General features: G+C 49.4%; 1 protein-coding gene and 1 long non-coding RNA gene across 5 annotated transcripts in view; one reads left to right on the plus strand and one right to left on the minus strand.

Annotated features, from left to right (window-relative positions):
- The window catches only part of CPA5 (carboxypeptidase A5), a 26088-nt gene that overhangs the window by 9275 nt on the left and 4203 nt on the right, over positions 1-12610 (minus strand). For 3 of the 4 annotated variants that reach the window (XM_037739997.1, XM_017532549.2, XM_017532551.2), the window contains exons 3-5: positions 12058-12192; positions 2360-2458; positions 858-959 (exon numbers count right to left, since the gene is read on the minus strand). In XM_037739997.1, coding sequence (XP_037595925.1) covers positions 858-959; positions 2360-2458; positions 12058-12192 — 336 coding nt within the window. The remainder of the gene's footprint in view (positions 1-857; positions 960-2359; positions 2459-12057; positions 12193-12610) is intronic. The other variant, XM_017532550.2, reaches the window with a different exon arrangement.
- On the plus strand, positions 5071-7474 carry LOC119471876. Its single transcript, XR_005200976.1, has 2 exons — positions 5071-5170; positions 5265-7474. It is a non-coding gene; the product is annotated as an uncharacterized LOC119471876 (long non-coding RNA).

Genomic DNA, 12610 nt, shown 5'->3' on the forward strand with positions numbered 1-12610 from the left:
GCCCGACCAAGGTTTGGCATTTCTAGTAAGCTTCCAGGGGATGTTGATACTGCTATGCAGGGACCGTGCTTTGAGTAGCAAAGATTCCAACAACATTAGAGAGAGAAGACCACAGCCCCTGGAGAAATGGAAGCAGGGACAGGTGAAGTCAAGTCCCAAGTTACGTGAGTCCACTTGGCTGTTCAGAAGAGCCCACCAAGAATTATTGAGAGTGGCAGTAGGCACCTATCTTTCCTGACAGCTGATGCTAAATGCCCTGCAGGGTCCACACTCTTGGGTGCCCTTTTAGGCTCAAACTAAGAGTTGCTTCCTGAGGGCTCTGCATTCACTTCTCCTACTTCATGACCTAGGGAACTGCAGCGTCCTGAGTTTGCTTGAATTCTGTTCCAGTGGCTGCTGTGAAGGGTTGGGAAGCTTCTCTATAGACTCTGGCCTGTCTGCAGGGCTGTCTGAGCCAGATGACCTCATTAGCAAGTGGGCCCTTTGTGTACCTCTGTGTACCTCTGTTCCTATTAAACGGATGAAGCAACTGAGGTAACAGAAAGAATGGCAACTCATCCACACTCACACCCCAAGTCCAGAGTGACAACTGCCACTCTACAGCCTAACCCCTTGGCCATCCTCCCACCTACTTTCTGACCAGGGACATGCCATGTCACCACACTGTCACCTCTTCATACCTACAAGGGTGGATCTCTGAATGTAACACCTCAAAGCTTATACGTCACCTGGGGACAAGAGTATACACATTGTCCTTCTCCGCAAAACTCCCACCCAGCCACTACCCCACATGAGATCAGTCTTATGCCAGAGGGCCTCAATGTAGAGTCTACAAGTTGACACCATTGGTTTTTTACCTTCAGGACAAGAATGGTCCGGTTTTCAAAGCTGTTGCCAATGTGAATTTTTGAGACAATATCAGAATGCTCCATTACAAAGTTGTCAATCCAGCTATATATCTGAAAGGAAAGAAGTGTGTAAGATTGGCAATTACACAGGATGAACACCACGGCCTCTCTGAATGTTCTCTGTGCCCCTTCCCACTCTCCTCAATGCTTTCCCACCTCCTCAGAGAATCTAAAAGAACACAGATAAAGAATTGCAAAAGTAGAGCATTCCCTCAGAGCTAAAGGAAGTGAGTTGTGGTCTTGCTGGATTCCCAGGCTCCTTGCTCTGTGCCTTTGCCTGGGAGAACAATGTGTGCTGAGTCTGCTCAAATCCCCAGGCTCGACCCACACGGCTCTCTCTGGTTGGAAATTCTCTCTCTTGCCTCCATTCTTTGGCCTATTCAATCCATTTGACAGATCTCACAGACCATGTAGTGTTGTTTTTATCTTCTTGCTCCTTTTAGACTGTAAGGCCCTTGAAGGCAGGGTTCTTGTTTTATTTATCTTTGGTATCAATAAATAGTGACAGACTGTATTATTTCATTCTCTTGTTCTTTCAATACAGGGAATTGAATTAACAAATATATGAAAGAAAATGTGAAGTGGGAAAAGTGATTATGATAATGGATGGATGATATCAATAATGTTATGTCCTTGACACGCAAAATGAGACCCGTGCCTTGAGTTCCTTTCTGGAGTGGGCATCCCTGCACCCTCCGTGTTCATTCTTCTTTATAAACAAGTCGCAATTAGCTATACCTGCCCTGGCTGACTGTAACTATGATCATGAATTTTCTCCAAGTGAAGGCACTCCCTTTTATTCTAAAAATACGGCTCTCCAATTTCCCTGGCTTCCTGCCCCTCATATATACCCCAGCACCCACAGCTGGGGCCATGAACACCACGGCTGGTCATGGACAGGCTGAGAGCCCTAGGTCCCCAGCCATAGGATTAGATGTGTGTAAGAGTTAAAGAAAGAGGAAAGAAACACAAAATGCAGCTTAACAGTCAGGTTTATTTAAGAGAAATAAACCTGAGAGGGGCTTCTGGTTAATTTTTGTCCATTTTATAACTATAAAGACTGGATTTAGGCAGTTTTTTAACCTCGGGAAACTTAGAATTGTAATGTTTGTTCAAGATGATGATGTTCCTGCTCTGTCAAGATGAAGGTAGCTTCTACCTGCTCTATTCTGGCCCATAATGGGTCCCTGCCTAGGAGACCCATTACTCTGCTGTGTTCCTGCCTAGGGCTATACAGCTGAACTACTGTCCCCTCTATCTGAATCCTGGCTTCTGGACCCGTTTGAAGCTGACTCTCTGCCTAGCAGACCTAATGTCTACTGTACAGTCCCCAAGTGTCAGTCACAGTCTCCCATAAACCCTAGAGTCCTTCACTAGCTTCTGCCTGAGTCAGAAGACCCTAAGGAGCCCAAAAATATGAGAGAGCCCAGAGCTTCCCTGGGCAGACCTACTTCCTCCAGGTTGTGGTATGCGGAGTAACTGAAGCTGCTGGTGCTGCGCTCCAGCCGGCGGGATTTTGCCATGGCCTCTCTTTCTTCATCCAGCAGCACCTGGGTAATGAAGAACACATATTGGAAAGGAAGGGGAGAGCTGGGCTGGCTATGCCTCTTCTGAGCCCTGCCTCTGGCTGTGCATAAAGACAGCAGCAACACAGGAGAATGAGCCACCCTGAGTGTGAACTACACAACACAAGGAAGCTCGTTTGCTGAGTGACTCTTCTACCTGGCAAACTAGCAGTCATGCTGTCATTTCCCAAATGAGCACAGGACAAGGAGTCCAGAGAGCTGGGTTCTAGGTCTGCCTCTACCACTAACTGGCTACGGAACTTGCTGTGGCCTTAGTTTCCTCTGCCTGAAAATTTGGAAAGCAATATCTGCCTTGCCACCTCATAGGATAAAATGTAATCATGGATTTGAAGGTGCTTTTTGGGGGGAAAAAAGAGGTGCTCATGGTCTACTGCCAACATTCCTTTTGCACCTGATAAACACTCTGTTGATTCAGGACCCTAGCTGGACCATGTGCACTGACCCCCTGGAAGAAGCAGAGGGTTCCTCTGACCCCCAACGTTAATTCCACTTCCAGGAAATAGCCTAGACAACCGGTATGCAAGCCATTCAGAATGCCAGGCATGGCCAAAGTCAGTCCAAATCATTATGATTCATGTGCCAGTGGTCTTTCACTCACCTCCTAAACATGTCTGGGTGAGCCAAAAGCAATGTCCTTGGGTATCAACATGGAGTCAGCATTCAAACCTTACATGGTACTTCCTGCTGCCCATACAGAGGACAGTGTAGTGCCTGGTTGGCTTGACCACTCACTCACTGCTCAGACCAGCAACATCATCTTGGGACATTTTTCCCTGCTTGGGTCACAGTGAGATGAGCTAGTGTCCTTTACCCAAACTCATGCCCTTACATCAGCATCCAGAGACCAAGGCACCCCAGGTTTCTGCACCAACTGTCCAGTGTGGGAAGTACCTGGGTCCTTTGCCACAGAGGACGCTGAGAAAGCATCCTCTTTATCTGTTGTTAATCCTCAACATTAACCCAAGTTGCCCTTCCTTCGCAGCACTGGGCCACAACTAAATCTTGCCAATTACTTATTTGGGGCTAGAGCCTTAGTTGACCAAGCTTCTTTATCTTCACTATCTCACTTGATCTGATCAGATGACCCAATAACAGGACAGAAATGAGCTATTTGTGTTAGCGCTAAAGCAGATTGGAGAGGTAAAGGGACTTAATGGCAAAGCTAACAAGTGGCAGAGGTGAGATGAGAACCAGTTATCCTAGTCTGTAGCCTTGGGTTCCTTAAGGCCAACTATCAAAACTAAAGGCCAACACTAATAACATATATACAGGCTGGGCATGGTGGCTCACACCTGTAATCCCAGCACTTTGGGATAGGATTGGGGTAGGAGGATAGCTGAAGCCCAGGAGATTGAGAACAGCCTGGGCAACAAAGGGAGACCCTGTCTCTATAAAAAATTAAAACTGAAAAATTAGCCAGGCTTGGTGATGTGTGCCTCTAGTCCCAGCTACTTAGGCTGAGGCAGGAGGATTGCTTGAGCCTGTGAGTCAGAGGCTAGAGTGAGCTATGATTGAGAGTAAGTTATGATCGCACCACTGTACTCTAGCCTTGGCAATGGAGCAACACTCTATTTCTAAACACACGCACACACAAACACACACACACAAACACAAACACACATACACAGATATGTTTGTGCGTGTGTGCATGTGTGTGAACAGAAAGAGCATGCAAATGTTAACAACAACTAAAAACTCCACTGTACTATTTTTGCAATTTAGAAGTTTTTTACAATAATGAAAAATCAAAGACCCCTGAACATAAGAACACAAGACACTAAAATGCCAAGAATATAGACAAAAATGTTCACAATGCCTGCTAAGATAGAAGAAGGCGAATTTTGAGTAAATCTTTTCTCTATTTTTACATTTTGGCAATGTGCTTATCCTACTTCAATAAGTAGGAACTTTTAAATGAATAAATAACAGCCGAAAGGCTACTGTGTGTAAGGTCTTTTAGGCTGACTGATGGTGCCATGGATGCTATGGCGACCCCCATGACCCACACGGACACCTCTGGAGGGCCTTCTGGAATTAGAAAACCTAAAGTAACTAGAAGACCATGAAAAACAGAAGAACGATTAACCCCTGCGGTGCCTAAGTAACTTGCGACGTTCTTCTATTGTTTTTTATTCCAGCCCCAATCACATTGGACTTCGTAACCAACCTTGGTCAACCTTGTGACTCCAGACCCTATGACCCCCTCCCACCTTGCAAGCCTACAACCCCCTCCCTGCTTGCAAAAAGTCCACCCTAAACTGTAACTTCTGTAACTTTCCACTGCTTACCCCAAACCTATAAAACCAACTCCTATCCCACCGCCCTCCGCTGACTCTCTTTTTGGACTCAGCCCACCAGCGCCCGGATGAATAAACAGCCATGTTGCTCACACAAAGCCTGTTTGGGGCGTTTCTTCATTCAGAGCGTGCATTTTAACACTGCGGAGTCTTCCTTCCCGCCCCACCTGCCGTAGATTAGGCACAGCCTAATGACTCACTCATCCCCAAGGCCTAGTGGGCTCACTTAGAATGCTCAAGTCCGTAGATTTCAAAATGGGACTGGAAATTGATGTTTGGGGCTCACTTTATGTTTAAGCACCGACTCCATGCAAGGCAATTACAGTTGCCATGTTTTCCAGCTGTACTGGCCGGCGGCGGGCACAGCTGGGATCGCTGGGTAAGTTAGATATGGCTGGAGGAGCGCTGTCCTCTCTGGCCATTGGCAGTCACTTCTGGGAAGCTCTAACAAAAGGAATTTGTCTTCTTCCTAGGAAGCTGACCTAAATCTCAACAGCCTACCATGACCAATGTGTGCCAGCCGCTGTGTGCCTGGCGCCATCAGCTGTGACGAGCAGCTGCAAGGAAGACAGCGGCCTGCCAGCCATGAGGACAAGGTAAAGGGTCTCCAGGGATCTCGTAGAAGCCTGGAGTGGGGGTGGAAGTGGAGGACAGGAAGGAAAAATTGGGGAAAAAAGGACTAGAGGACCCAATTCTCCCCAAACAGCCCCGGGACACCCACAGGAAGCCAAGACCCAGGAGGCTGTCCCTTCTTCCGCACAAGAGCTTGGAGGCAAATGGAAAGTCAGCACCAAACGGCAAATAACTTTTCAGACACCCTCACAGCCTTGTGAATGGAGGTGACACCCACTTTCCAACTGGGAATCCTCAGCCCCCACAGCTGGCCCTACTCCCAGGAGCATGAATCTGCTTTGGCCTGGAAACCGCACCAACGTTTGCTCCATGCGTGGGGCCAAGGGAAGGGGATGACAGAGGGAAGAATGTAGTCTGGCCACAGGCTGAGGAATGCCTAATGACAGCCCTGTCAGGCTTCTCAGGAAAAAATAACAAAACAAAGAACCCAACCAACTCAGAAGTAAGCCATCTGCCTCCCTGGAAGGCCTAACCTGACAGAGAAAGTAATACCTCAGTGTGAATTAATTTACGATGAGTCAGGAAGGATGGGGACCCTCGAGGGAAGAACAGCCCTCCCGGGCTGAGCAGGGGAGGAGGCAGGGGGGCCCCAGCACTGAAGCTGAGGCGGGGGAGAGCAGGATTTCTCACAGCCCAGCTCCAACCACAGATGCAAAATGGACACAGCTCCTGGAAACAGCATGGGTTGGGGGCTCCGGGACAGCGGCCACGGCCTCTCCTCCCATGCTCCCGGCCTTCTCTTCCAGGCCTAACATCTGCAGTAGAAGCTACATGGCCAGTAGCAACTCCAGTCCCGTGGCCCTGGATGTGTGGGGTGGCTGCTGATCTGATGTTTTCAGAATGGACCTCCTCAGAGGTCAAGGCCAAGCCACAAGGCTTCCCTGTCCAAAAGGCAAAGTTAAAATGCCACACAAACAACAGTGATGACCACTAAGGAGACAGATGGCTTGAGAGTGGAGTCTGAGGGTGCGGGAGCTCAGGCTAACCCCTATCCTGCCACCAACTCCAGCAAATTACTAACTTCTCTGTGCCTCAGTTTCCCCTTTGCAAAATGAAGGTTATATTATCACATACTTTAGCACATACTTTAAAATGGTCTCATGAGGGCTCGGCATGGTGGCTGACACCTGTAATCCCAGCATTTTAGGAGGCCGGGGCAGGTGGATCACTTAAGGCCAGGAGTTCAAGACCAGTCTGGCCAACAAGGTGAAACCCTGTCTCTACCAAATATACAAAAATTAGCCAGGCATGGTGGCCCATGCCTGTAATCCCAGCTACTCAGGAGACTGAGGCAGGAGAACTGCTTGAACCCAGGAAGTGGAGGTTGCAGTGAGCCAAGATTACGCCACGGCATCCCAGCCTGGGCAACAGAGCAAGACTCCATCTCAAAAAAAAAAAAAAAAAATGTTCTCAAGAGGATTAGAACGGTTATTACAAGCTAAATGCTTAGACTTTTGCCAGGCATGTAGTAAATGCTAGAGAACGTTAGCTATAATGATGAGGAAGGTGACGACGATACGGAGGGTGGTAATAACTTTGGGGTGACTCCAGGGGTCTGTGATGGAGCACTACAAGGCATGACCAGGAAGTGTGGATTCCTCCAGAGGTAAGATGGCTTCTGCAGGACGTGGAAGGCAGAAAGCCCCAATTCATGGTCATATGAGTGAGACAGTCAGCACCTGCCCTTCCTGTGGCCCAACAGGGGGGCCTGGGTCCTCTTCTGTCCCTATCTCCATGATGCAGCCAGACTCTGTCTCTCCCAGGGTCTTGCCCATCACTTTTCCTGTCTTCCCTGCCTTCTCCTGCAATCCTCCCTGCTGTCTTCTCTCTGGAGCTGACACTCACCCTCACACCAACCAACAGCATTTCTACCTTTACGACTCTGTGTTCAAGCCAGGCATGTTGGTGCATGCCTGCGGTATCGGCTATTCAGGAGACTGAGGCAGCAGGATCTCTTGAGCCCAGGTGTTCAAGGCTGCAGTACGCTATGATTGTGTCTGTGAATTGCCACTGTGCTCCACCCTGGGCAACATAGCAAGACCCCAGCTTAGAAAAAAAAAAAAAAACTCCACCGGCTCATGCCTGTAATCCCAGCACTTTGGGAGGCTGAGGCAGGTGGATCACTTGAGGCCAGGCATTTGGGATCAGCCTGGCTAACATGGTGAAACCCTGTCTCTACTAAAAAAAAAAAAATTAGCCAGATGTGATGGAATGTGCCTGTAATTCGGCTACTTGGGAGGCTGAGGCACAAGAATTGCTTAAGCCTGGGAGGCAGAGGCTGCAGTAAACCAAGATCGTGCCACTGCACTCCAGCCTGAGTGATGGAGTGAGACCCTGTCTCAAACCCAAAGCAAACAAACAAATAAAAACTGTACCCTTAAGCTAGCAAAATAATAATTTTCAAAAGTAATTAAACCATATCGATGATGAGAAAATGGTAAATGTCAAGAAGAGTGAAATGGGAAGGAAAGAGGGAGCTGGGGAAACAGGGGAGAAGAAGGGTACAATTTAAAATAAGATGACCGATCTAGCATAGTGACTCACACCTGTAATTTCAGCACTTTAGGAAGTTAAGGTTGGCAGGTTGCTTGAGCCCAGTAGTTCAAGACCAGCCTGGGCAACATAGTCAGACCCCATTTCTACAAAAAATACAAAAATTAGCTGGGTGTGGTGATGTGGGCCTATAATCCCAGCTACTTAGAAGCCTGAGGCAAGAGGATGGAGTGAGCCTGGAAGGTCGAGGTTGCCGTGAGCTGTGATCATGTCACTGCACGTCAGCCTGGATGACAGAGCGAGACCTTGTCTCCAAATGAAAAAATAAAATAAAATGAAAAGAAAACCTTATGACCCTTGCAAGGGCTTTGGCTTTTTCCCCAGATCAGTTGAGTTTTAAGCAGAGGAACCACATGCTCGAATTGGTGTAGTTTTAAAGGACCCTTCTGGCTGCTGGTTTGAGACTAGGTAATAAGGAGTTAAGGCTGGGAATGGGGAGGAGCAGTTAGAAAGCCACTGGAAGAACCCAGGTGAGGAGGAGATGGCGCATGGGCCCTGGGGGGTGGTGCGGTGGTGTGGGATGTGCTAAGATCCATTCTGAAGGCAGCAATGAACCTGTTGCTGACGAGGGGTTAGAGGAAGGGGTCAAGAATGCCTCCCAGCTTCTTGTCTGAGTGACTGGAAGGATGGTGTTGTCATTTCCTGAGACAGGAAGGGCTGTGGAGGCACCGATGAAGGGCCGGAAGAGCTGGGTTTGGACCTGGAAAGTTGGAGATACCCGCTGAACCCCCAGGTGGAAACAATGAGTAGGTGGTTGCATCCAGGAGAGCAGGTGCTGGCTGGAGACAGAACACAGAAGTCCTGGATGCCAGGAGAAGAGACAGGCTCCAGGAAGGAGAGAGCAACCAGTTGTGCTGTTGGAAGGGGAACACTGAGAGTCGGCCATTGGGTTGGATCTGGGAGTTGCGTGTGACATTGTCGAGGGCAGCTTTGGTGAAGTGAGGGGTTGGGCAGCCTGCTGGCGGAAAAGGAAGAGATGGCAGGGAGAGTCAGTGTTTCAGGAGTTTCACTCTATGGGGAAGCATAGATGATGGCTGGAGGGGAGAGGGAAGGGATCAAGAGAGGAGTTTTTTAAATGGGAGAAATAACTCTATTTGCATGGTGATGAAAGTGATCCATGAGGGAGAGGGAAATTGGCAAAGCGATATTTGCACTAGATTGTATTCTGCTCTAGATGGTCGGAACATGGGTGATTTTTGTTTTCTCCTTGTGCTTTCCACTATTTTCCAAATTATCTAACATGAATATTTATTAATTTTGTAATCAGAAAAAAGCCATTAAAATCCACAGAGCTGATTGCTCAAGTGAAGCTTTTCCATGGTGACTCATCCTAGGGGGAAAAAAAAAACAACCAAAGGGCTGAAAAGAACGAGGAGGTGAAGAAAAATTAAATGCAAATAGAGCTCGCTTGGAATCAGATAATTTCTTGCCTGGCCCGCTGCAATTTCCTCACCACCCTCCTGCCTGTCAGTCTCTCCCTGGCCCTGTCCCCAACTCAACACTCTCACTGTCAGGGTGGGTTTTCTGAAATGCAAATCTGATCATGTCAAAGCACCTCCGGTGGGTCCCCCCTAGTTTTCAGGATAAAATCCTGACCTCATCTCATGGTGGAGGACACTCTTTGCAATGGGGTCTGGCCTCATCGCCAGTCGCGGTGGGGGCCCCCCTTCCTCTGGCCAGCCCCCCTCACCTGCTCTTCAGCACACCGTAATTACTGCCTTCTCAGAAGCACGGCGTGCAGTGCCTCTTGTATGCGCTTCCATAGCAACGGCCCTCACTCCATCAGCCACTCATCCACTCCATTGTAATCACCGATTTACTTCCCTCCATCCCCATCCCCCCCATCCCCCTCCACCCTCCATCTCCCCTGGATACAGGGCCAGGTTTTTATCTCTGTGTTTCTAGCCCCTTGCCCTATGTGCAGCACACAGTAGGTCACTCTGTGTCTGGGAGCGGAATGAATGGCCCTGCCTCATGTTTCTCAAGCATCCCTCTGATCACAGGGCAGAGGGAGGGAGAGATTCCAAAATCTCCCCTGCCTCTGGCAAAAGCGAAAACCAGCATCGAGGTTTTCCAGCCTGGTCCTGGCCACCAAACACGACCACTCCTCTTTCCTTTCTTCCTCCTAATGAATGTCCAGTAATTCCACTGACACTTATGAATCCCCAACAGAGCGGCAAGTCCTACCATAGGTGCTGGGGTAGAAAGATGGATGCGGAGCGTGGAGCTGGACCTTCACTGAGGGGAGGGGCCAGGGGAACAAAGACTGACATATGAATAACGTCGTGCCTGTCCTGAACACCCCAACAGAGCAAGTCATTCAGCAGACAACCACTAAGGGCCCACCCTGCAGGGGCATTGCCAAGTACTTGGCTGAGGAGATCCAGAAGACAGGGAGATATTGGACCCCTGCCTCTGTATCTGAAATACAAGACTGGACGCCAAAGCCTGAGGGGTGCGAAGCCCTTAGGTCCTGTTAGCAAATCTCAGCTTCCCTCCTCCTGGACCCCTCCCCATCATCAACCACAAATCCACACAACAGCCACCCCCAGCCCTGGCTCCCTCTAAACCAAAATATGATCATAAGTATGGCAGTGAGCACTTGATCATTGCAGGAAGAACGAGTTAGTGAAAATCCTGCCTGGCTGGATCAAGGCTAAGAGGTCACAGCATTTTCCTGAGAGGGAGGGCAAAGCGCTAGAGGGACTCGGGGCTGCAGATGTGGCGAGAGCCCTTGGGGGATAGTCAGAGGGGACTCTGGGGCCATCTCTGATGTGCAGAAATCAACAGAAAGTTTTTAGAGACCTCTGTGTATCTGTTTGCCAAATGCTGTGGAGTTCCCAGGGTGGGGCTGAACCAGGGAAATGGAAACTTCACAATAGAGGCCTGGGCTAAAAATGAGAATGAAGTTCTTTCTTTTGATGTGGTAGCCCCTTCTGTCTGTGGGAGTTGCCCCATTTTTGTTTGTAGGGGATTTAATTAGAGAACTATACCACCCCCACATGTTGAGCGGGAAACAGATGTGCCTGATGAGGGATAAAGGTCTTTGAAAGGACCGAAGTGCCCCAGCGCTGCACTCGCTCGCCTGGGAAAGGAATGCTGCCTAATGCGTTGATCCCTTGGCATGCGGTGTCAAGTGTGTGCACCCCGCCCAGGGAGGCTCTGTGTTCCCACACTCGGAGCCCTCAGGGGAGATTAGCGCCATACAACAAGGATGGGAATGAATCTTGATGGATACAGTTCCACAGGTACATAGCCAGCAGCAGCAGCTGCAGAAAGATGCAGCAGGTCGGGGTGGGGGAAACTTAACCAAGGAGTGGTACCCACAAAGATCTCTAGGAAGGAGGCTGTGCTACCACCACCTTTCAGGGGCTTTTGAGGATATTCCAGAAAATAGAACAATTGAAACAGAATTTTACAATGTTAAGAAAAGACGCAGGGAAAGCAGCAGGGAGACTGGGGTGTCCAGGATGAGGGCTACTTGCCCTACCCAAGAGTGGGTCTATCGCTGCTTCTCCCAAAACAGTTCCTCTGGGAGAATCCTGCCTGGGGAAGATGCCCCGTGCCGAGAGCCATACAGTGGAGGTCAGGGGAAGGAAGCCACACCAGTGCTTTCTCTGCTTCTTTCTGCGTTTCCCACTTCTCTAGAGTAAAGCAGTTCCCCCGGGTACTGGATGGCTGAGACACAGCAGGAACAGGAGGGAGCGATCAGATAAGCAAAGGAAGAAGCTATCCAGGGCACCTTCCCACGATGCCCCGGGAGAACCCAGCTGAACCCTCCCTCCTCCATTCTCCCCGCGCCTTTGCTGTTTGTTAGCTGCAAATCCGTCCCCAGGAGGACTCATCACAGGCACCCTCTCCACTCCCACATTGTGAGTGCTTCCCCCATGAACTCTGTCCTAGCTTCAGAGTCTTTCTGAGAAGCGTGTGGTTCACTTCCTTCCACAACATGTTCACAAATACACCGATGGAGACCCAAAAACAGCATGTCCACTTTTAGCCCTGAGGACATGTCCTCTATGCTGGCCCCACCCAGAAAGGGAGGCGGAAGGCAGTGCCCCAACGGGCGCAGGGCCTCACCTGGATGTCCTTTATCATGATGCTGTAAGCGAGGCCATGGGACTCCAGATAAGCTTTGATGTCTTTCAGTTCAGAGAATGGAACTCTCATATCCACAGGGAGGCTGGGTCTGGCTGGGCCACGCCAGAAGTCCACCTTGTTCACCAGGGACAGAGAGACAGGCGCATTGATTACTCCATGTCCTTCCACACCATCCTGTAGATGACCTCAGAGAACTAGTAGACCCTCTTTCTATGCAGGAGATGGGGACGGGGTGATGTCCCAAGGCCCCCAGCGGATGCCTGAAACAGCAGATAGTACCAACCCCTATATATACTATGTTCTTTCCTTATACATACAGACTTAGGATAAAGGTTTTCTTTTTTTCTTTTTTGGGGGGGGAGTGGGATGGGGGATGGAGTCTCACTCTGTCACCAGGCTGGAGTGCAGTGGTATGATCTCGGCTCACTACAACCTCCACCTCCCGGATTCAGGCAATTCTCCTGCCTCAGCCTCCTGAGTAGCTGGGATTTCAGGCACCCGCCACCATGCCCAGCTAATTTTTGTATTTGTA

This window comes from Cebus imitator, unplaced genomic scaffold (assembly GCF_001604975.1).
Source record: "Cebus imitator isolate Cc_AM_T3 unplaced genomic scaffold, Cebus_imitator-1.0 Scaffold77, whole genome shotgun sequence".
NCBI classification, from domain to species: Eukaryota; Metazoa; Chordata; class Mammalia; order Primates; family Cebidae; genus Cebus; species Cebus imitator.